Here is a 25,924-nt window from a genome sequence, read left to right on the forward strand (position 1 = left end):
CAGGTGCGATAAGAAGTTTTGATAATAATTTCTATGAAGGCCGTATTTATAATACATTATAAGGATATTCTTAAGGCATTATAATTAATGCATAATGCATTATAAAAACCTTATAATATGTTAAATCATCTCCTAAATATTCACAAGAACAGTTTTAATATATTATACAGTCCCTCCAGAAAAAACACAGATTTTTTTTGTGATTGTTGCGGGCAAAAATCCTTGATTTTGCGGCACATTTTCTTAAAAAATGCGATGGAATATGCGGGATATTTTTGCTATTTTATGCGATTAAATTGCGTGAACTTGCAAAAACTGCGGTTTGATGAAAACGAGAAAAAAAGGTGATTCCCCCAACACCATTTTCTCACTAGGCTACTACCTTAATGTAAAGAGTAATTTCTTATTACTTGAATGAGAATGATTACTTGTCTTCCCTCGACAGACCCATTCTGTCAGTCTCTTCTGGCAGCTGTTCCATCCCTACTCTAAGGTAGGACCTGCCTCAGAGACCCCTTCCATATGTAGTACTGCCCCCTGGGTCAGTCCATATCAGTATCTCCACATGTCACCTCCCCATGGGTAGGATGTGGTCTCCGTAGTGGCCTGTTCCTAGGTTCGCTTCCCCATTGTCTTGCCAAGCTGAAAGAACAAATAGGGAAGATTTGAAGCAATCTTTTACTGAAGGTTGAAATCCCTTCCATTAACTTTATGTGGGAAGAACAGCAGCATGGCCTTCTCCAGCAGCGAGGTACTCACCCTTTGGCCCCTTTGGTACCAAGGTCAGTGAATTTGCGCTGGGGCTTTGGGAAGGTTACGACCTTAAGCGTAGCTTTTGTGGCACGCCACGGCTTGCCGACAATTGCAGCGCCACAGGTTTGTGACGGTGTTCAGGTTGTGGCGTTTTCCATAGGACCCCATATGTCGTAGTGTCGACATAACTCGTAGTGACTGACAAATAAGGAACATCTCGGTTATGTACGTAACCCTCGTTTCCTGATGGAGAGAACGGAGACCTTATGTCCCCATGCCACAACCTTGAACCGGTCGCTGTTGCCGGGACACGTTCTCGGCTCCTCAGCATAAAACCTATTGAGTGGATGCACCTGTTGCCCTATCTATACCCATTGGCACGGGGAGTGTCTCAGGTATGTTAAATCCACTAGCCAATTTTCATTGGCGTTTTCTCTTTAACTCAGAGATGATTGGCCTCCCAAGTGAGACCCCATATGTCGTTCGACATAACGTCTCCGTTCCCGTTTTTTTTGTGAGCAATCAGCCAGATGAAATTAAAGATACATCTCTGTGTCTATGACCAGAGTTTTGGTGACTGATGACCCAAAAATAAGTTGACAATTAAAAAGAACAGCTGAGTATCAATTCATAAATAAAATATATTGTTTAAACTGCCTTGAGTTATTATTTTGGAATTAATGTAAAAAAAAAAAAACTTATTATTATAGATTATGAATTAATCACATTAATTATTGTTAATATAAAGTACTAAATAGAATTGTATTTTTTTTTGGACTGTGTAAGTAATGTTTATTAAACTAGGAAAATCTGACAACATTAAGTTTAACTGGGACATGAATTTGCATTTTATTTATACAAAATAAATGCTCAAATCTGTGAGGAATTTTCCTCCTCATTTCAGAACACCCTGCCTCTGCCCTGGAGATGTGCCCAGAGTCACATGGGTTAAACTCATGCGAGTCGACATGTTTGGATAAAATATGGTAATGAAAGTGGTTGCAACAGATTGTAATGCATGTTTCAACACTTCAAGCAAAAGTCTGCCATAAATAACACTCATAAGTATGCTACAACATTCTACTCATTCAACATTATATATAATATATACAGTATATATAAATTGTAAATTGAAAAAAAAAACTTATGTTAAAAAATATGATAAGATTTCCAGTCATGGTTACCAACATACCAAGTTATTGGGATTAAAACAAATGTAGCTGTCCATCAATTTTAAGCAATGATAGTTTCTGTACACACAAAAAATAACCTTCCTGCTGTAAAGGGTTTTGCTCAGAGCATGTAGCAATATTAGATCATTTAAAGGGATAGTTCACTGTAAAAGTATTTTTTTACTGATTCTCAGGCCTTCATGTGGGTGATGTTTGTTTTTCTGCACGGAACATAAAATTAATACTTTCAGAGCTCTCCATGTGTAACAGTTAAAAGTGTTAATGTTATTTATTTCACCATGACTGTTGTTTATGTTCAATTAATAATTATTGGATGACCTCTGTAGGTGACCTCAGGCAATAAGTGGGTCATTAAGCTTTTTAGCCATTAAGCCACTCTCCTCTGTCCGGTAGATACATCTTGTGCTGAGAAGTGGTGTGTAAAGTTTGCTGCTGACATTCTACTCTGGACCAGAGTTAGCATTGCTTTTGCAGTATCATTTGCACTGAATTACTGTTTGCTGACAAATTTGTACTGTCTTTGTGATCTGCACTCTGAATAAAACAATGTGTTGGCTCAGCAAAAACAAAAAACAGCTGTTTGCATCAATCATTTTGATTCATGACAATTAAATTATGATCAGCTTACAATCTGCACTGAGCTAGAGGAACATTATAATCTGTCGCAAAAAAATATGTAATGTACATTATTTTTCCCCCTATATGCCCCGCCTTTCTGGAATGATTTTTTACAAAGCTCACTGTTTTGAAAATCGAGCTGTGCTCTGATTGGCCAACTAACCAGTGCAATATGATTGGCCGAATGCCTCAAGCATGTGACTGAAATGTTACGCCCCTTAACATACTGTCATGCTGTTTCCCGGTCAGAACACCGGTGCGACAAGACAAAAACATTAAAACTCATAGTTATCAAGGCATTTGTTGCATCCAGTTGGGACATAATTATGGATTATAATAAGACTTATACTGTCTTTTCACATGTTTCATTGCGTATCGCGGTATGTAAACATAAAGCCATGTCTGCATTTGTGATCAGAGAAAAGACAAACAACAAGCTCTGCTCTACACTGCTCAAAACTTAAATTTGAATCATCGGTGGCAAACCCTTTACATATGTAAATGTACTTACAGACTGTGAGTCAGAACAGCCGGCATTGTAGTCTACTCCCAGGACTCCTCCATAAAATACACTGCACACATCTGAAATATTTGGATTGAACTGTTCTGGAACAGGGTTGTAAATACAACTTAACCACTGATTTCTAGTCGTGTGCTATTTTGGAAGGCCAAACACAATTATTTTAGCTTTCGCAACAAAACACAGAGCATCTTCACAACATGGCAGCTGTGTTGGCAACAACAATAAATCTACACCTTCTTTCTTTCGTGAACATTTGGGCAGTGTTATGAATATAAAAATATGAGAAGCCAAATGAGCTTCAGTAGAACAACAGTGACAACAGTGAGTCTGATGAGATGTTGTTAGGCTGTCAGTAAAACAAACTTTCCTGTCCTGTCAATGCTTTTACAGTGTTCATGGGACACTCTCTACAACTGTACAAATATGCTGCACATGCTCTGATTGCTTCATCATAAATTGGCGCAGAAGAAACTATGAACATATAACTTAGCTCTGTCTTCAGTTAAGTAATGAAATTACTAAAAAGGCCCAAACTGTGCATGTAGTTAATTTTAGAACGCCTCTCAAATGCATGCACTAAAATATAATCTGCAATTCCGGATGACAATATAAGGCACAAGCTGATAGGTACTTTTTCTTTTTTTGTACTGTAATTGATGCACAAGTAAATGTGAGCACAGTGCACTATATTTCTATATTGAAATAATGAAGATTTCTGTGCCGCCAGCAGACTGGTTGCTGGCCCCTCCTTGGCCACCCCTATGAAAAGATCCCGGCTCTGGCACTGATTAAATTATGTAATGATCCACTTTATTGTGCCAACAGAACTAATCAAAATATTGTTGGGAACTTAAGAGGTTTAATTAAATTAATATGTTATTTTTTTAACTTGCAATGCATACTCTTGCTATGTTGTACTCAGTTTGATATGGACTAAGGATTGTGATAGAGTAATGTGCAGTGAGTTAAGTCAGGTTAATTGTTGCAAAACATATTACAAGACTCAGTACTCCCCCATATTTTTTATTTTTGTAAAAACCTGTTTATGACAATAAATTCCATGTCACCAATTTAAACTCTTCTCAGTGTATAAATGAAAGAATGGAAGGGCTGGAGTATATTCCTAAGAGCAAAGAGAATATAGTGAGGAGACGTGAAAGCACCTATGTGAAGAGACTTCTAAAGAGTCCAGAGAGGAGTGAGCATTTGATTCTCCCAACATATGTGCCAGCACTGATGTGAAAAAAAAGAAGGGTTTCAGAGAATCAAACCGCTTTGTTTTTTGTCTGGGGGCATTGTGCCAAAATCATTCTTTGAAAATCATCTTTAATAAAATGTTAAATAGTCAAAGCTTATTCATTAGAGGAGTGTAGCATTTTAAATTATAAAAAAAAATGAAATGTATAATTACAAAATGACATATCATCCGCACACATTAGCTACTCTAAAGTCAGTCACAGACACAGTCACGTGACCTTAATTGATAGAGGAAGGAAGCAAAGAAAAAAAGAAATGAAAGTGGAAAATGAAAAACAATGCATTAAAAATGACTTGCTTGTGATGGAGAAAGTTGTTTAGAACCAGTTGTGTAATTTTAACGAAGTTAAAATACTTTGTTACAATACATTGTTTGAAAACTTTGTTACATAAAAGCATGATTTGCGACCAGTGAAACACAGGGAGAACGATAGATCCAATCGCAGATGTTTATTAACAATTCAAGGGTAATCCAAACCGTGTGGTCAGGGCGGAAGCCCCCCAGGGCGGGGGAAAGAAGACCACCACAACCGTGTGGTCAGAACAGGTGCCCCCCAGGGCGGATCAGAAGACCACCACGTCTGTGTGGTCGAGATCGGAGTCCCCCAGGGTGGAGCAGAAGACCACCACATCCTTGTGGTCGATGCAGAAAGACACCAGGGCAGAGCAGAAGACCACCACATCCGTGCGGCCGGGCCAACGGGAGGACAAGTTTGGTTGGGAAAGTCTGCAACATAAGACATGAACATGTTAGGGGTAGCCTCCGTGGCCACAACAGGAACAGTCGGTGCTCAAAGAGTTCGACTGAGACATGATGAGTCTCTGGAAGTTCCACAGAGGCAAAGAGAGACTCTGGTAGTTCATCAGAACCATGGAGAGGCTCGAGTAGTTCCACCGAGAAGTGAAGAAACTCTGGTAATCCCATGGTGTTTATACTGGATTCCAGAAGATCGGTGCTGACTTGACTCTGCTCATGAAGATCAATGGTGACTTGCCTTTGTCCTTGAAGATCACTAGTGACTTGACTTGACTCAGGAAGGTCCACAGTTGACTCTGGAAAGTCCATAGTAACTAGTCCTGACTCTGGAAGGTCAATGGTGACTAGTCCTGACTCTGGAAGGTCAACGTAACTAGCCCTGACTGTGGAAGGTTGACAGTGACTAACCCTGACTCTGGAAGGTCAACGGTGACTAACCCTGACTCTGGAGGGTCCATGAGCACCTGACTCGACTCTGGAGGGTCAACCAGAACCTGACTCAACTCTGAAAATTCAACGGGCACCTGACTTGACTCTGGAAGGTCAACAGGAACTAGCCCTGACTCTGGAAGGTCCCCGGTGACTAACCCTGACTCTGGAAGGTCGACGGTGGCTAACCCTGACTCTGGAAGGTCGACGTGACTAACCCTGACTCTGGAGCATCCATGAGCACCTGACTCAACTCTGGAAAGTCAACGGACACCTGACTCGACTCTGGAAGGTCAACAGGAATCTGACTTGATTCAGGAGGATGAACTGGAACGTGACTCAACTCTGGATAGTCAATTGGAATTTGACTCGACTCTGGAAGGTCAACAGGAACTAGCCCTGACACTGGAAGGTCAACGGTAACTAACCCTGACTCTGAAAGGTCGCCGGTGACTAACCCTGACTCTGGAGGGTCCATGAACACCTGACTCGACTCTGGAGGGTCAACCGGAACCTGACTCAACTCTGGAAAGTCAACGGGCACCTGACTCGACTCTGGAAGGTCAACAGGAATCTGACTCAACTCTGGAGGGTCAACGGGAATATGACTTGACTCTGGAAGGTCAGTCGGAACCTGACTCAACTCTGGAGGGTCAACAGGAACCTGACTCAACTCAGGAAAGCCCACTGTAGCTGCCATCCTCTGCAGTGGCTCCAGGCTGGCGTCCATCTTGTGCAGTGTCGCTGGGATGGTGACCATCTTGCACTGAGGTGCTGGCTCAGCAGACGTGACGTGAACAGTTTTGGGAATCTCTAGGATCTTTGACAGCATCGAGAAATAATCCAAAAACGTCTCAGCGGCCATCTTGAACCGTGGCACTGGGCTGGTGACCACTTTGTGCTGTGGCGCTGTGCTGGCTTCCATCTTGCCTCTTGGCGCTTGGCTGACGGTCATCTTGTGCTGTGGAGCTGGCTGGCTTCCATCTTGCATCGTGGTCCATCTTGCATCGTGGACATCGTTGGCGGCCTTTCTGTGCAATGGTGCTGGGTCGGCGGCCATTCTGTGCAGCGGCGCTGGGGTGGCGGCCATCTTGTGCAGCGGATGGAGTCCTTTTGTAACGCTTCGCGACCAGTGAAACACAGGGATAACGAGAGATCCAATCGCAGATGTTTATTAACAATTCAAGGGTGATCCAAATCGTGGTAAAACAAGCAGAGGTCAAAGCAAAAATAGACAGTACAAAAAAAAAAAAAAAAAAAAGTGAGGAGGCAAGGAAAAGGAACGGGAACGGGAAGATGAGGAAGGAACTCGGAATACGAGAAGGCTGGTATACGAAGGGTAAGGGCACCATACAAACGACAGGGAAAGACTGGTATTTATAAGGAGGCTAATGGCAATAGATTGCCTGCACCTGGTGCAACTAACTGGAGTGCAATTACTGTGAAGACAGGACCAGACTAGAGGAATTCTAGTGCCTATGGTGAAGTGCCTAAGGGGAAGTGAGCCCACTAGTGGACACCCAGGGAAACAGAGACTAGACAGCGTGACACTATGAAGATCGCGCACACAGAGGAACACAGAAACAAGTTGTCAGCGCTGTCCTGTGATTTATCACTAAAGTAGCTTAGAATCTCACAACTCATTATAGCATGTTTGTGTGCAGCGCACATGAAGCACAAGCGTGTGCATAGATAGCAGCGGTCGGCGGTTGAGCTGCGGGTTCCTGTGACGATTTGCGCACCAGAGAGACACAGGAGAGAGTAAGAGATCCAATTGCTTGTATTTATTCAAGGGGTAATCCAAATCGTTGTTGAATACAAGCAGAGGTCAAAGCCAAAACAGACAGTCCAAAAATAAACAAACAAATAAACAAGTAGGGAAGAGGAAAGGGAACTCGGAAGACGAGAATATGAAGGGGAATCTCGGAAGACGAGAAGCTGGCAACACCAAGGGTAAGGACTCCATACAAACAACAGGGAAAGACTGGTATTTATAAGGAGGCTAATGACAATAGATTGCCTGCACCTGCTGCAATTAACTGGAGTGCAATTGCTGTGAAGACAGGACCAGACTAGAGGAATTCTATGAGAATTCTATAATTCTCATTTTGCCTATTGGGAAGTGCCTAAGGGGAAGTGAGCCCACTAGTGGACACCCAGGGAAACAGAGACTAGACAGCGTGACAGTTCCCGGTTTGTGTCCGTTCTCGCACTGTTCTGTGTATTTTAACTGTAGAAAAGGTTGTTCCGAGTCGAAACTACGATACGGAAAACTACATCAGTATATCATCATAAACGCAGCTGTTTTTGTCTTATTTGAAGATAAACAGATGAGAAAGAAAACACACGTGCAGTATTTTTGCTTAAAGAGAAAACAGCCTAATAAATGCGCTGCCTATCATTAATGTTATTCACTGATCTTGACTGAATATATTTAATAACTTTAATTGATTAATACTTATTTTATTTATAAAAAGAAAACTGTGCAGTGTTTTTAAACTTTTAATTACAGTTTCTGTACCTAAAATTTGGTTAAGTTGAACCTGGTTTAAAAAAAAAAAAAAAACAGAAACAAAATAATCATTCATTAATCGTAATCGAGGTAAAATGTTTATTTAATCGAGGCTTTGATTTTAGGCCATAATCGTCCAGCCCTAGAATCAACCTTTTGAACAAATCGGTTAAATAAATGATTCAGTGATTCACTCATTAACACAGTCAAATGCTTTGTTTCTGAATGAATCAGCCGTTTGAATGAATAGGTTGAATCTCAATGACTCACTCATTAACATTCACTTACTGTCACCTACTGGCAGTTTTAATTTCACATTTTGAAAAAATTTTCCCTCATGTTTTCAATTACTTCAAATGTCAGTATTCAACGTTTTATGTTAAAAACAAAACATTAGGCCTTTTTATACATCTGTATCTGCAGTTTAAATGAATCCATGTCCTTTCTGAGATACATAAACTGTGTAAATACATGCTATTTTAGATGCAGATTCCAGAAATGTTTTCTTATGTTGGAATGAAAGACACAGAGTTCTGGAACAAGTGCTTCTTATTCTTAACCAAAATATACAAAATGGAAGAAATAGTTAAAACTGAACATAATTTTGGAATTGCTACTCAAGCTGTTTATGAACATTTATATATACAGTACGTATGTGTTTGTATACATATATGTTGCTTTTCCATTTTGCATTTACTTCTACTTTTACTTTCAATAATTAGGTACATTAAATAATATAAGAAATTTAAAAACACTTTTCGTACTTAAGTACAACAAATATCACATACTTTATTTAGCAAATAAAATGGTTATATTGGTTTGTTTGTGGCTGTTCACAAAAAAAAAATGTCTTAAAGATTTGATCTAGCATATATTTAAGTTTTTAACCACTGTTTGATAGTATGCAGTATATGCAAGTAGTTTCATACTTAAAGTTAACATTGTAAGGGTCAATTTACTCATTGCCATGAAAAAAGAGAGAACAATGAAGAGATGATCGAAAATAACAAAACGAGAACCGGTAGAAATGGCTTTCACAGGATGTTGTGACTACAAATATCAGGAAAGACTGCAGGTTAGAGTACTGCAGATTTAAAATGTATGAAATATCTTATCAGAAAGCAAATGTGTTCAGAGTGGGTGATGAAATCAACAACCACACATTACAACTTAAAAGGAGTCATGTGTAGTTGTTTTTATGTATATTTTCTTCAGCAGAAACAGTCAAAATTTTGTACAAAAAAAAGAAAAGAAAAGAAAAAAGAGAGTTTTCGTATCTAGCTCTTTAAACGAAATAATTAAGACTTCACTTTCTGCTCTTCTCTCCTCAGATGTTTATGACTGACAGAGGCAGCAAATTCAATTAAATTCAAATGTATTTGTATAGCGCTTTTTACAATACAAATCACTGCAAAGCAACTTTACTGAAAATTAAGTTTCTACAATATTTAGTAGTAGCTTATCAGTGGTGACTGTCAAATTATGTGCATATGACAGAAAGCTTCAGACAAATTAATACAAGACGTAGTCAACTAGACAATGAACATTATTAACATCAATTATTATATGATGTAATCACACTTGTAGCCCAATTTGTTAGTTCTGTATGTTGTTTCAGGGTTGGCATCATCTCTTCTCAGGTGTTCTTGAGACTGGAGCTTGTGTAAATCCCATGACAAAAAAAGAGAAACAAATAGAGACATATTTAGCTGCTGTTCCAACAAAGTAAAATCAATTAGTTTAACCCAAGCTGAAGAATAATAATGTGCATTTTATCAGAAATAACTGCTGTCCCAAATTATGAGATGCATTATTCAAATGCTTGGCTAAAGAGGTGTGTTTTTAATCTAGATTTAAACAGAGAGAACCCCGAACATTATCAGGAAGGCTATTCCAGAGTTTGGGAGCCAAATGTGAAAAAGCTCTACCTCCTTTAGTGGACTTTGCTATCAGAAATACCAAAAGTCCAGCGTCTTGTGACCTTAGGGAGCGTGATGGGTTGTAGCGTGGTAGAAGGCTAGTTAGGTACGCAGGAGCTAAACCATTTAGGGCCTTATAGGTAAGTAATAATAATTTGTAACTGATACGGAACTTAATAGGTAGCCAGTGCAGAGACTGTAAAATTGGGGTAATATAATCATATTTTCTTGACCTGGTAAGGACTCTTGCTGCTGCATGTTGGACTACCTGTAGCTTGTGTACTGAAGAAGCAGGACAACCACCTAGAAGTGCATTACAATAGTCCAGTCTAGAGGTCATGAATGCATGAACTAGCTTTTCTGCATCAGAAACAGATAACATGTTTCGTAGCTTGGCAATGTTTCTAAGATGGAAGAATGCTGTTTTTGTAACATGGAAAATATGGTTTTCAAAAGACAAGTTGCTGTCTAATATGACACCCAGATTTTTTACTATATGTCACAGGGTCTGGTCCATGGAGTCCTTTTTTTCCGTCACTCGGTTTTCTCGCGTTCCCTTGTGTTTTGTAGTTTCTTGTTTCCGGACTGATTTTGTGTTATGACCTCTTGCCTGTTTTTGGATTATGATTTTTGGATTACCCATTAAAACACTGCTATTGGATCTATCGCTTCCTGTGTTCCATCGCTACACTGTAAAGAAAGTAACAGTACATCCGTCTAGTTGCAAACTGTAGTCTACAAGATTCTGTGTACTGTTTTTTGCTCCAATAAGTAATATCTGTCTTATTCAAATTTAATAGGAGAAAGCATATCTCTGTAAAGCAAGCATCTGTCTTTCTAAAGTGACAGTCACATGCAAATGTATTTTAGGTCCTTGTGACATCACATACTCACACATTCCAAACAGGCCTTTGAACCTGGTTTAAGCAAAGCTACTTTTGCAGTGAGGAATGAGGAGTTTAAGCTCTGTAACTTAAAGGATGTAATAATATAAACTTCCTAATCATTGGGAAGAAGGAGGCGGGAACCGGCAGACAATCAAATAAAGACTTTAATTACAAAAATAAACATAAAACAGCGCATTAGCCCCTCACTGATGCGTGCAAATAAAAATAAAAACATAAACTAAAGCCCAGGCCTGGTCCTCTCTTGTCCTTCACTGTCGTCACTCCAGTTTTATATCCTTCCATCACTCCGTGGGCCTCGAGACCGGTGGGTCGAACAGGTGTAACTCATCTCCAATCACTCCACCGGCCTCGCTCCTCCCATGTCCCTCGGACCCGCCACACTCATCACAAAATACATTTTTATAGTACAATGATCTCTTAATTTTCAAAAGCATAAAATAGCTTGATTGATGCTGTTTTTTTTTTTTTACAGGAATATTAGCTTATTTGACTTAATACAGGGAAATAATTCCAGATCCTGTACAATTTTTAAACACTTTATTTACATGATACTGTACATCCTTTATTTTGGATGAATATAGTTCAATAAATACAGCACATTTTATAGATTTAATTTTTGTGTTCCTATATTTGAACTATCCCCTATTTAAACTAATTTAACAAACATGTTTGTTTGTTTTTTTTAAAATATGTTTTCTCTTATTTTTCTAAAAACCAAAGCTCTGATCTTGCATGAAAATGTGTAGTTGCACCCCTGGATCTGAGGAATTATTCCCACAATCCTGATTATGACTTTCAACAATAGCAGTGCTATGCATTGACTGCTCATCTAGGGATTTGAGACCGTTGTTTCTTTTTATCGAATTTGCTAGTTTGTCTTTTCCTCACGGAAGCTTTGTCTCTAAAGAGCTAATAAAATAATTCAGCTCAATATTTTTTTGTCAAATTATTTACTTATGTTCAGTGTTGTGGGTAAAGTCAATGGCTGTGATACATATGTGCCCTGCGCCTGACCCTGTGTGTGTGTGTGTGTGTGTGTGTGTCGGGGGGGGTATTGCCTCTCTCCCGGCAAGATGGCAGAGAGGACAGCGTTTTGGTTTATGGAAGTATGCACATTATTTTCAATTTGTCAACGAAAAAGAAAAGAACATTACGGTAAAATGCACACTCTGCGTTGGTGAAAAGCTTCTGTCGACCGCCAAATATTCTACCTCAAATTTAACGCTACGTTTCAATCACTACTTTGAAGAGTAAATGTAAGAGGACTGTGTTCAAGCGAATTTAGGCTTGTGACTGTGAGTGACACTTTAATAATAATTAGTTTGGCTATTAAGCTATTTGTCATTTGCCTGTGTGGCAGTGAAGGATTCAATTTGGTTTGTTATAATTTTTGTTTGACAGGCAGCTGTTAATTTCTGTTAGATCGTTGGCTGGCTGGTTGTTCATCATTTCTAAATGGATTTAAATCTGCAAGCCTGTTTAAGGTTGTATTTACAAGTAAGCATACTTGTACTTTGATAACTGCATTATTTAAAGTTAAAGAAAAATCAGGAGTTATCTTGTGGTGCTCATAATATACAGTAGCCTAGGCTACCCGGGCTGGGTAATGTTACAGTAGGTGCGAATTTTGATTAATAATATGTTCTGTGATAATAAATAAATAAAATGCCATGTGGAATAGCCTATTGCTGACTGTCTTTCCTGTTATTGTTATCCTGCAGTGTTAATTTAGTCGGATGTCTGACGTTATTCATTGTCGGGAGTCACGACTTCTAGGTGCATTTAAAGGGGCCGGGGGCTGTGTCTGTCGTGTGTGAGCCGCTGCAAACGGCTTTTAATTTTTGGTAACGCATGAGTACTCTAACGCGTTACTTTTATGAATAGGTAACGCTGTATCATAACTGATTACTTTTAATTGATGGTAATGTTGTAACCTAACTAACTACTTTCCAAAGTAACTATACCCAACACTGGTTATGTTGCAGATAGCCATGTAATAAACCATGTGATATGGTTGTTATTGCAAAAGAAACCCCTTTAGGCTGACTGCTTTGTAGTCCTGATCACACTATCAGGGTTTATTTATTACACCCGTAATAATAATGAGTTAAGCCAGAGACTTCAGCTATAAATGCCACCCAGAAATTAAATAAGAGAGCTTAAAAACAGTATCTGTTTGGCTGATGGCAACAATAACCATAGCCAGTCCTTCCTGTAGATGATATATGTGGTTGCAGCCTGCATACTTCATAATTTAACACTCAAACCATCAAACCATAATGACGGTGAAAACATAATAAATATAAAAATAGCTCCCAATAATCACCAAGTAACAAATACAGTAACTAGTAAACATTCATAAAATCAGCATTACGGGTTGATTTATGCTAATTATTTGGTCCCAATTTATATTGTGTCCCTAATACCTGTGTGTACTTTCATAGTCACTAGATATGTATGTAGTATGTAACCACAGTGTAAGTACACTTTGGTACATACTATCTACAGCTCTAATGTTTGTGTAACTAAACATATGTAACAATCCACTGAATGGTATGTGAAAGTACAAATGTGTAACAGGACATTGATAACAACACTTTTTAGTAATGAAAGTACAAATGTGTAACAGGACTAACAGCACTTTTTGGTAAAGAAGCGTTACACTTTATATTAGATTTATCATGTCATTTAGGCTTTACATATAAGTTGTGGTTGGTATCCAGAATGTTACACTTTATATTACGTGGACAGTTCCTGAGGAGTTACCATGTAGGTACACTAGTATTACAGTGGTGCAACAACTCAAGACCCAACTCCTCCCACTTTACATATCCCTAAACCTTCTCATCTGCACCCCCTGAATCAAATAGTTCCAATTCCTCTTATATATATGGTTGTTACAAAATGTAGTAATATAATTCCTGTTACACAGTTACTTATTAAAGTGAAAAAAAGTGTTGTTACCAATGTCCTGTTACACATACACAAACCATTCTGAGGGTTACATGTGTGTAGTTACAGAAATATTACAGCTGCAAATACTATGTACCAATGTGTCAAAACTTACACTGTACTATGTACACATTTAGTTACTAAGTACACAGGTATTAGGGACACTTAATATAACTGGACCAATTCATTTTTTTACAGCAAAGCTTGCGTACAGACATAGGTTACTATTTCCTTATTCACTTAAATCCCATAAAATACTGTACACTACACAGACGATGATTGAATCCAAGATGGCGCCTGTGTACTGGGCCAGCCGTCTGTCGCTCCTGTGGTTGCTTGTCTGGTTGTCTGCTCTATTTTTAAACTGCTACACGCTCTTAATCTATGATCGTCAAGCACTTTTGGATATTCGCAACCCGGTTGCGACCTCTTTCACAAACACTTTAGATGGGCACTGCTCCTTTACAAAGACTGATGAGCCGTTCACATCGGCTATCCCGGGACATATCCGCCGGTGGCCCCTCAACATCCTGCGGAAAAAGCGAAGGAAGAAACGTGGAAACCGAGGAGGATATTTCGTGAAGCTGAAAGCTCATCTGCGGGCTGGCTTTCTCTCGGATCCTTCTCACGAATCGTTTTACAGTGGCTCTACTACCTGGCGCCCACTGGACGTGGCATACCGGTGGCATCGTCATGTTCTCCCCCTGCACCCGAGCCCTGTTTCTCGTTCCGGTCTCCACCGAATCGGCCTCGGCTCCCGACGTCGGGGAGTAACTCACAGAAATCTACGCACACTGGAAAGAGCGTCCTCATCTCCTGTTATTATCTCTCCACCAAAGATGGCATTATTAAATGCCCGTTCCTTGGTGAATAAGACCTTCTTACTAAACGACTTTTACTCAGCTCACAACTTGGATTTTATGTTTATAACGGAATCCTGGATAAAGGTTGGTGATTTAACTCCGTTTTCTGATGTGATCCCTGATGACTGCACATTTTTTAACCCTCCTCGTCCGAGTGGACGCGGGGGTGGCATAGTAACAATTTTAAAGAACTCTCTCTCTGCACGCTGTCGATTGGTCCCTGGAACGGCCTTTTCCAGCTTTGAAGCTCAGTTTCTTCACTTGGACTGGAATAGTCCTATATGTCTAGTGGTGATTTACCGTCCTCCGCACTGCACTAAGGATTTTATACAGAATTTCACTGAACTGATCGGCAATATTGCCACAAATTACGATCGCTTTCTATTCGTGGGTGACTTTAATATCCATGTCTGCTGTCCGTCTAACCCCTTATCACATGAGTTTCTTAATATTATCGATGCTTTTAATCTATCACAGTGGATCAGTGATGCTACTCATATTCAGGGTCATACGTTGGATCTTGTACTCTCATATGGGCTTGATGTGACTGATGTTGTGCTCTCTGATTTTATGATCTCTGACCATAAGCCTATATTATTCACACTGTCTCTTCCAGAGCTCTCTTATTTTTCAAATACTACTGTAAATCTTTCTCGCTTCTACTCTCCACAGTTTAGCACAAATTTCAACTTGTGTTTTGCTGATTGTTGCTCACAGTTGCACTTAGATCAACCGTTATCTGACTTGGATGCTGATCAACAACTTAGCCTCTTGAACTCTGCCTGGCTTAAGGCAGCAAATGCAGCTGCCCCCCTTAAGCCTCACAAGCAAAAAACAAAATCTATACTGTGGCAAAACTCTGATACCTGTCTCCTAAGACAAAACTGTAGAAAGGCAGAAAGTAAATGGAAAAAAGACAGGCTGCATATCTCTCTTCAAATGTTCAGAGACTCTCTTACTTCATACCAGTCTGCAGCCTTTTCTAACATAATTGAAACTAATCACTCTAAACCTAAGGTTTTGTTTTCAATTATTCAATCTGTTACCAATCCTTCTGTTAACACCTTGCCTGTTGCCTCTGATGCTCTCTGTGAAAGCTTCTTGAGATATTTTAGTGACAAAATTACTAACTTAAGACTTGGTGTCTGCCCCACTTTAACTTTAACCATCTCTCCTATCATGTCATCTTCATCTGCATTTTTGGATGCTTTTGAACCCATCAGTCTCCAGGAATTGAAGGAGGTGATTGAAAATCTTAAGCCCTCATTCTGTTCTAGCGATATCATTCACCCCAAATTTTTACAATTAATTATTGATTCGATTGGGCCAGGTCTGCTGTCTCTTATTAATAAGTGTCTCCAAACTGGCTCCGTTCCTGCCGACTTTAAAGTTGCTACAGTCACTCCTCTACTCAAGAAGCCTTCACTGGACCACACTGTTCTAAAAAAAATTCGTCCAATTTCTGTTTTGCCTTTTATTTCAAAAGTTTTAGAGAAAATTGTGCTGAATCAAATTCAACACTTTTTGACTAGTAATTCTATTTATGAGGTTTTTCAATCTGGTTTTAAATCTTCTCACAGCAGTGAGTCCGCCCTTTTGAGAGTGTTAAATGATATTTACCTCTCCACTGATTCCGGGGACTCTGTGGTTCTTATTCTTTTAGATTTATCGGCTGCTTTTGATACCATAGACCACTCCTTACTATTATCTAGATTAGAGTCTTGGGTAGGTCTAAAAGCAAACGCTCTGAAATGGTTTTAGTCATACCTATCTGACAGAAAGTTTTTAGTGAAACTGGGAAATTGTTCCTCTTCCCTTAGCTCCTCTGACCTGTGGCATTCCACAAGGCTCTATTTTAGATCCCTCTCTTTTTTCTCTGTACATGCTGCCTCTGGGTTCTATTCTAAGAAATCATGGTGTGTCTTTTCATTTCTACGCAGATGACACTCAAATCTATCTTCCAGTTAAGAAAAACAACTCCACTGCGATCACTTCTCTTCTCCAATGTTTAGAGGAGGTGAAATTATGGCTAGCCCAAATTTCCTCTTCTTAAACGAGGACAAGACCGAGGTAATTGTTTTCGGTCCTAATGATAACTCTCAGTGTATAAGCCCTGAGCTAGAAAGTTTATCCGTTTTTAGATCCTCACGGGTGAAGAACCTAGGTATTACTATTGACCAACACTTAAAATTTGATAGACATATCTCTTCTGTTATTGGATCCAGTTTCTATCAGCTTCGTTTACTGTCTAAAATTAAAAAAACTTTCTCTCTCCAAAAACTCTAGAAATTGCTGTTCATGCATTTGTTACATCGCGTCTAGATTACTGCAATTCTTTATATTGCGGTATATCTAAATCTCAAATTGCACGACTTCGGCTTGTCCAAAATGCTGCAGCCAGACTTCTTTTAAACTGTCGTAAACATGAACACATAACCCCAATTCTCACATCCCTTCACTGGTTGCCAATTTCTCCGAGAATAGACTTTAAATTTCTCCCCTTCATTTATAGATCCCTTCATAACAAAGCTCCTGTCTATTTATCTGAACTTCTTCAACCTTATACTCCATCAAGAAACCTACGTTCCTATGACCAGGCTCTGTTGGTGGTCCCTCGCGTTAGGCTAAGGCGTAGAGGGGGGCGTACATTTGCAGTGGCTGGGCCACGTCTAGAGATCAGACTGGCCCCTTCCTTGTCTATTCTTAAATTCTTGCTAAAAACCTTTTTATTTCCCTTGTTATGCTACATTTTGAAATGGGTGGTTTTCAATTTTTGTCTGGTCTATTTTTTATGTATGTGTAATATTCTTGCTCTTATGTAAAGCACTTTGGTCAGCCAGGAGGCTGTTGTAAATGCGCTATACAAATAAAATTGAACTTGAACTTGAACTTGAAACTGTTTGCATGATATGTCCATTATAAATACTTCTGAAAGATATTATATATATATATATATATATATATATATATATATATATATAACAAACAAGAGAAATGATTTTAAAGCAAATAATCAAACATTTTCTGTTATTCCATATCCTCCGGTAGTTTGAATGTTGTACGGTTTCAGCTGTCAACCACAGGTAGGGTAACAATACAACTATAGGTAACTCTTTAGAGACAAATTCTCAATTCTCTAGTTGCTTTTTAGTATATTGACTGTTTATTAGTACTTATAAAGCACACAATAATCCCTTATTCTGCATGAGCATATTTTAGATCCCTTAATTCTACAACAATACCTAAATTTAGCACCTTACTTATTAATAGGCAGCAAATTAGGAGTTTATTGAGGCAAAAGTCATGGTTAATCGTTGATTCAATATCACATTCCTGGGATATTAAATACTTATTGCTATATTTCCTCTGAAACAGAAAATAATTAATCGAAAAGATTGCTTTGCAGTTGTTTGAGATGATTAATCTGTTTAAAATAATTGTAGATGGCAGAAACAGCGCTTCTACTGTAATGAGGCTTGTCCTGTTTTCTCAAGAATAATATGGGTTACCAATTCAAACACTGCCAACATAGATCTATTGATATATTAATTTAATAAAACCAATCTAGATAGATCTAGGACTGCAGGGAGCAAATTGGGGTAGCGGTTTGGGGAGGTCCGATTCCCCTATAAAGAAGGCATGATCCCCCACAAAGGACATCTAAACAAGATGTGGGGTATGAAGTTAAAGTTGTAATATACATTTATTTACCTGTAAATATGAAGTTACATTTATAGCTCTGACTGGTTTTAAATCTTATTTTTGGTCACCCCTTACATGGCCAGTTGAATTAAGTACATTATAAAACCATGCTTATTAGGGGTGCTCCGATCACGATCGGCCGATCTTTAATGCGCATCTCGTCAGTAAAGCCGGTTCTCTAATCAGCGGTTAATTCCATCAGGTGCGTGATTTCACATAGAGCAGCTGTTACTACACAGAGCCGTTGTTAACTGAGAAGATGCGCCAATAAATGCTGAAAATGAAGTGGATTTGCGCATCTTCTCTATTAACAACGGCTTTGTGTAGTAACAGCTGCTCTATGTGAAATCACGCACCTGATGGAATTAACCGCTGATTAGAGAACCGGCTTTACTGACGAGATGCGCATTAACGATCGGCCGATCGTGATCGGAGCACCCCTAATGCTTATTCAGGGACCTGCATGTGTTGTATGGTTGAAAAAAAACATATCTGCCATAAATGTATTGCCTTGCCATGATTAAATCATTCAAGATATAATTATAAAGATATTAAGTATATAAAGATATAATTGTAAATGAATAGGCATAAATTAAAATTAATCCAATCAATCAATCAATCAATCAATCAATCAATCAATGATACTTATAATAATGGGCAAACTATATATAATAATAATAATTTAATAATCTGACTGAAATGACTTCTTTATTCAGTATGGATAAAAACAGCTGACTGTGAATTATGAAGTCTCTATTAAAGTTGTCATTATAATGAGATGCAGCATATTAAAAGGATTTTGAAAAATCTAATTTATTTAGTTCACAAGTGCAGCTTGAAAAAGAGATAAAAAAAATTCCATGAAGTGGGAAAAAATTGTAGCGCAAAGCAAGACCATTTAAGCGTGCTGATTTTTCTGAGATATTCAAATGAACACCTAGGAATAAGAAATGAAGTAAATCCTTCTGTGCATTTGCATATTACTTGTTTACTCTAGATTGAGCCAACAGCCTTTGAAGTAGGGTAAAACTTTAAATGAGTCAGTTCCATCAAGCTCTTTTATATTAAACGTGCTTTCAGCAAGTTCTTGAGTTAGGACATTTTCTTCAAATAGGTTTTTGACTACCCATTTATTTTAACTTGTGAATTTGAACATAGAAATATTTCAGGAGATGCACAGAAACTAAAATGCACATTTGGGCTTTAGGAACTACACTGACTTGTGAACTTCGTTTTTCTCTCCGCAGGAATTGCATACAGAGAGTGTCTGGACAATGGCACATGGGCACTGAAAAGTAACTACTCCAACTGTGAGCCCATTTTAGAGGAAAAGGTGGGTAAATGTGCAAGAAAACCTCAACAGGACATTAATTTTCTTTATTTATTTCTTGCTTCATTATTATATGCCTTTGCATAAAGTTTTAAATACAGGTGTCAAGTGAGTTACAGTAAATTTGACACCCTTCCTTGACCTGTTTTCCAAAAGGAAATGCTGTAATAACATTTCTCCCATTGTCCTCTTCACCAGCTGCAGTGTTTACTCTACTGCTAATTTGGCTCAATTATTTATCGATCATTGCATGCTATGGTGTAGCTATATTTGACAAAAAATACATGAAAATTATATTAATAATAATAAAAAAAAAACTGAAAGAAATCGAAAAAAAATAGTACATAATTGGATGCCTTTAGTGCTGCGTCACAGTTTTGTGACCTCATTCAAGGACTCATGAGAAATAAAGAAATTAATCTGTTTCTAGGCTTTTGGAAGCTTCCATAAAATATCAGTCACTGAGTAACAGATATTGATTTGTGCCATAATTGCAATCATTTATTTTCATTTCATATGCTAGGACACTCCTTTTTTATTTTTTTATTATTCATTTATTATTAAACTTTTTTTTTTTTTCAGAGAAAGTATCCTATGCACTACAAGATAGCCCTCATCATCAACTACTTTGGTCACTGTATATCTGTTGGAGCTCTCATTATCGCTTTCATTCTCTTTCTGTGCTTGAGGTAGGTGTGTTGGTGTATTTTCAGCACCATACATTCTCAGAAATATAAGTGCAAAAGCTGTCACCAGGGAGTTGCCTTTTTAAAAACATTCATACTGTACCTAAAGTGTCCATTTTGGTACCTCAAAGGTACATATTAATACTTAAATTGTACATATTTGAGCCTAATAGGTACAACAGTGTACCTTTTAAAAAGGTACCAGCCTAGTGACAGCTTTTGTACCTTTATTTCTGAGATTGTAGTGTGTGAGTAATACCTTGTGCTGAATTCAATGAAGGAGAAAACTTAGATTCTAACATTATTTACTCTAATCGCATGAGCTAAGGTTGCTGATGTAATGCTAAACAAACCACAATTTTTTGATAGCACAACAGTCACAGTGTTTGCACTTGTCAGGTGTAAGTGAAGCATGAATCACTTGAAAATAAATAAAACACAATGTTTAAGTATGCAGGATAGAAAGTGTTAGTGAACATTTCCTTAAATACATCTTCAGAATTCTTCATATTTTAGAAACAACTGTTGTTGCTAACGCTGTCTCTGGCTCCTCTTCCTCTTTTCGTTTCATATTCATGCCCAAATAAGTCCTTAATCAGCTCATGCAATGCAAAAACTGTGTAACAGTGTAATTTCTGAAATTGTTGTTTCATTGATTTATCTTTTTAAATTCAAGGAGCATCCGATGCCTTCGCAACATTATCCACTGGAACTTAATTACGACATTCATTCTGAGGAACGTAATGTGGTTTTTGCTTCAACTGATTGACGAGAACATTTATGAGACGAATGAGGTATGAAGCAATTCTAAACTTACTTTTCAGCCAATTAGTCTGTAAACCCATCAGAAACATTTTCTAACATTTACATTTATAATGTCGCCAATCGAATCCTGACCGATATTGTATTACTGTATTAATGAAGATGTTGCATGGGTATTTTTATCTCTGTAAAATACTTTAGTGTTATTTTAGTCTGCTGGTATCTAGTGCCTCCTTAGAGTCTTCCAGCATTTTTATTTCAAACTTTACAAAGTAATTGACAGTGAAGAGAAGAGAACAAAAGTCAAATGTACTCAATTTTGGAACATTTCTAACATACAATGCTAATTTATACTCTGTAAAAAAATGACAGTTGTCGAAAGCTTTACTAAAGAACAAAGGAACAATGTGTTCATTGAGAGTGACATGAGAGGAGTGCTTTCTAAAGACTTGACGAATACCATTTCAAAATATACACTTTAGGAACTAACACGTACCATTTAGGGGTAAATATAATACGAAGATGAGAAAATGGAATAATAATAATGATAAAAAAAACAACAACTGATAGATGCTGTTTCCATGAATTCAAGTTATAGCACCTTACAAAACACATAAAATGTTTGAAAAACAAAGACGTGAGGTAGTTTTATGACCCACAAAAAGTTATATTTTAGCATAAAGTCTGTAAAAGGTTTGCAGCGTTGTAAAACATCCTTATATTCACCTCAATTAACACCCTGTTCCTTTCTCTCTGTACAGCCTTGGTGTCGTCTTATAACAACAATCTATAATTACTTTGTGGTGACCAATTTTTTCTGGATGTTTGTGGAGGGCTGCTATCTTCACACAGCTATTGTGATGACATATTCCACAGACAAGCTTCGGAAATGGGTCTTCCTCTTCATTGGATGGTGTGAGTTGATTTCTCTACACAAGTCTGATTATATTGAAAGGGCTAATCATCTACAATTTGCACTGAATAAGAAAGCTGAATAGTAGTCTGTTATTCTTTTTTATTTATTTGAAACATTTCCATTTTTCATGTGATTCTTGTGAATATCACATTGCATTTGGAAATTGCAAATGTTCTTAATATGCCACGTAGATGACAGACTTTCGGCATGATGCCACAGAAACCTTCCAAGGTGAGGATGGGTACACAAAAAGCATTAGTTAGCATGCTAAGAGTTTAAGCTAACATAGCTTATCAGCTAACACTGTTTACTGATAGCTTGTGAAAAGCCCACTTTTTATGTGTCCTCAGAGTAAGCTCTTACATAAGTGTCAAATTTAGTGGAAATAAATAATTCTGTCTAAAATGAATAGTCATTTATAGTAATGTGTTTGTAAAACTTGGTAGCCTATCCTTAGTGTTGATTGGATTTTTTAAAACACATAATCTTCTATAAAGTAAACAAAATTATTGTTATTATGTAAGTGGTTTTATCCGATCATTGAACAATCTAGAAAAATGTTTGCTAATGTCATTTATGTAATAAACTATAACTGAGGGACGTATTTGGTATCATTGCACTCTACATGGTACAAGGACTCCCATGCAAATATATGAACAAAATCAAAAGATTTAATCATATATTTTCACTAGGTCACTAAAAGGCACCGGATCCAACCTTCTCAGGCTCCTTCAGGGCATTGTGGAAATGACACTTGCCATTTTTTGTAAATATATGCTAATGTTTTCATAAAATATTGAATTTCTTTACAAAAAATGTACCAATGTCCAAAATAATGACAAAGTAAAACGGGGTACTGTTTGACTCTACATGGTGCTCTGAATTTAGTGAACACTTTTGTCATTATTAACCAAACTGTTCAGAAGTTATAACCAAAAATAGCAGTTTTGCATGTCCACCAGTAGATGAAACTGTGCAGCTATCTCCAGGCCATGCTTGTGATGAAATTTAGCAAGTTTTGTCCCAGTGTGCTTGTTATATTTGGCATCAAATTTGCAAAATTTAAATAAATATATAACTCTTTTTTTATTTTATATTATATATATATATATATATATATATATATATATATATACAAAGGCTGGAAAGAAAACTACAGGTGGGTCATCCCACTAAATCGGTGCCTTTTGCAATCATAAAAAAATAATCAAATGTAGATTAAATATAACAAGCAATTTTGCATTTTAAAAGCATAACAATACTATATATTATTTCATCAATATTACTTCAAATAAAATCAGTTAAATATTATTTTAAATAATTTAAATAACATTTATGCTGATAAGGGTAAGGTTTTTAGCCCTTTTCAGCAGGACTTTTAATTTGCAAAATGAAGGCAAAACAATATAAAAATCACATTTGCATATTGTTTGAAATATAGAGGACCCTATGGTAAGCTGATGACTTCCTTTGGATCCTCGAGCACTCTCCACCACAACACTTCTCTGGTGATCCAAGCACGTGATGGGTTCCTGACTCAGTGCTCTCTCACATTTCAATAACAACCATCTTCCTTCCCCTCAGATCGGGCCAAGATTCCATGTTATCACCCTCCTTTCTGGCAAGGCTATTTCTTGTGCTACAGTGGTCTGGAAGGCACAGTCGCCATTCTGGTCATGTTACTCTGCATTTGAAAAGGAGATCAAGCAAGTCTTTGACCACCCCCCCAGTGGCCGACAAGCCTCTAAGAGACTTCTCTCTTTCCGTCAAGTTATAGGCAGTGTGGCTGAATATGCCATTCATTTTCAGACAGTTGAAGCAGGGAGTGGTTGGAACAATGAGGTCCTCGTGGTGTGTTTCCTGAATGGTCTGTCAGAGGCAATCAAGGATGATATTACGGGAAGTCGTGGCCTAATGGTTAGAGGGTGGACTCCCAATCGAAGGGTTGTGGGTTCTAGTCTCGGGCCGGACGGAATTGTGGGTGGGGGGAGTGCATGTACAGTTCTCTCTCCACCTTCAATACCACGAATTAGGTGCCCTTGAGCAAGGCATCGAACAATGGCTGCCCACTGCTCCGGGTGTGTGCTCACAGTGTGTGTTTTCACTGCTCTGTGTGTGTGCATTTCAGATGGGTTAAATGCAGAGCACAAATTCTGAGTATGGGTCACCATACTTGGCTGAATGTCACTTCACTTTCACTTTCATATGGCAAAAATTGATAGCCTGAATGCACTGTAAGTCGCTTTGGATAAAAGCATCTGCTAAATGCATAAATTAATATGGTTATCAGGGAACTTGCTCTTGATCTGGAGACTCTTATGGATCAAGAAATCCGGCTGGATGATTGCTGGAGGGAGAGAATCCTAAACCGCCCATCTGTTTCCACATTGTCTTCCAGTCCAGCTCTTGCTCAAATACCCCAAGATTCTTCGAATCCCATGCAATTGGTTAGGACTAGGCTTTCCCCATCAGAACAAGACCATCGTATTAGAGAGCGCTGTTGTCTACATTGTGAATTGTATGGTCATTTTTGCTCTGCCTCCCCCTAGCTTTCGGGAAATGCCCAGTCTCATACAGGCAAAGAAGGACTATAATCGGAGTTACACACACTGCTTCACCTTCCAACTCTGGGTTGTTCCTTCCCATCACACTCACTTGGAGAGAACAAAAACACCAACTCCAGGCATTGATTGACTCTGGCACTGCCGGGAATTTCATGGACATTTAATTTCATGGACATTTCCCTTGCCAAAAGTCTTCAGATCCCTACTAATTCCCTTCCTGTTCCCCTAACTAAGAGAGCCTCGGGTGGAAGACCATTAGCTCCAGGGAAAATAGCCCACCTCACCTCTCTCCTTTGTCTCATCCCTTAACAGCACCTTATACATCATCCAGAGTTTCCTGGTATCCTTAATGTGACCCTGTTCTCGAGTCCCAAGAATCCCTAGATTTGTCTCAAGTCCCTGCTCAGTACCACCACCTCAAAGCAGCGTTCAGCAAACGGAAGGCCACCTTCTTACCTCCTCATCGCCACAATGACTGCGCCATTGAGCTACTTCCAGGAACCTGTCCCTCCAGAGGTTGTATACTCTCTTTGTCTCCCCCCGAACAAACTGCTATGTACAAACACATTAACAAAGCCCCTCTGGCAGGCATCATCCAACCATCCACTTCCCCTGCTGGAGCTGGATTATTTTCTGTTGGGAAGAAGGATGGCAGACTTCGGCCATGTATTGATTACAGGGGCCTTAACAAGATAACTATTCAAAACTGCATTGCTTTGCCGCTAATGGCCACTGCCTTCAAAATCCTGCAAGAAGCCTCTATCTTCACTAGGCTTGACTTGCACAATGCCTACCATCTCGTGTGCATTAGACAAGAAGATGAATGGAAGGCTGCCTTCAACACTCCCACTGGGCACTATGAGTATTTAGTTATGCCCTTCGGTCTCACTAATGCTCCAGCAGTATCATCAATAGCACTATTCGGACGGGACTAGTTTTACAGAGGGTTGATAGAGAAATTTGTGTTTCACAGACGTACTTGGTGATTATAATTCCGTTCGAATCTGCAACGTCTATGTTTTTCTCACACAACCTCTGTAATAATTCCAGAGCAAGTTCCCTACTTTTTTTCAGCAAACTCAGTGACCCTGTGAGAAAACTAATCCCATCCGAATGCAAATGTCTGTGATTGCCGGTGATATTGTTTTCACAACACGTTTCCTTTTTTCACAACATGTGCGTTTCACAACACGTTTCCTTTTTTCACAACACACGTGTTTTGGCCAACGTGAATTATCGTAGATGCTATTACCACACACATGGTTAATATATCTGACTCC

General features: G+C 38.5%; 1 protein-coding gene across 1 annotated transcript in view; it reads left to right on the top strand.

The window, feature by feature from the left end:
• The window catches only part of LOC113046122 (corticotropin-releasing factor receptor 2-like), a 106,345-nt gene that overhangs the window by 12,574 nt on the left and 67,847 nt on the right, over window positions 1-25,924 (top strand). The window contains exons 3-6 of the mRNA XM_026207006.1: window positions 19,634-19,719; window positions 20,299-20,405; window positions 21,079-21,196; window positions 21,926-22,079. Of these exons, the coding sequence (XP_026062791.1) occupies window positions 19,634-19,719; window positions 20,299-20,405; window positions 21,079-21,196; window positions 21,926-22,079 (465 nt within the window). The remainder of the gene's footprint in view (window positions 1-19,633; window positions 19,720-20,298; window positions 20,406-21,078; window positions 21,197-21,925; window positions 22,080-25,924) is intronic.

Source organism: Carassius auratus, chromosome 27, assembly GCF_003368295.1.
Source record: "Carassius auratus strain Wakin chromosome 27, ASM336829v1, whole genome shotgun sequence".
In the NCBI taxonomy this organism is placed as follows: Eukaryota; Metazoa; Chordata; class Actinopteri; order Cypriniformes; family Cyprinidae; genus Carassius; species Carassius auratus.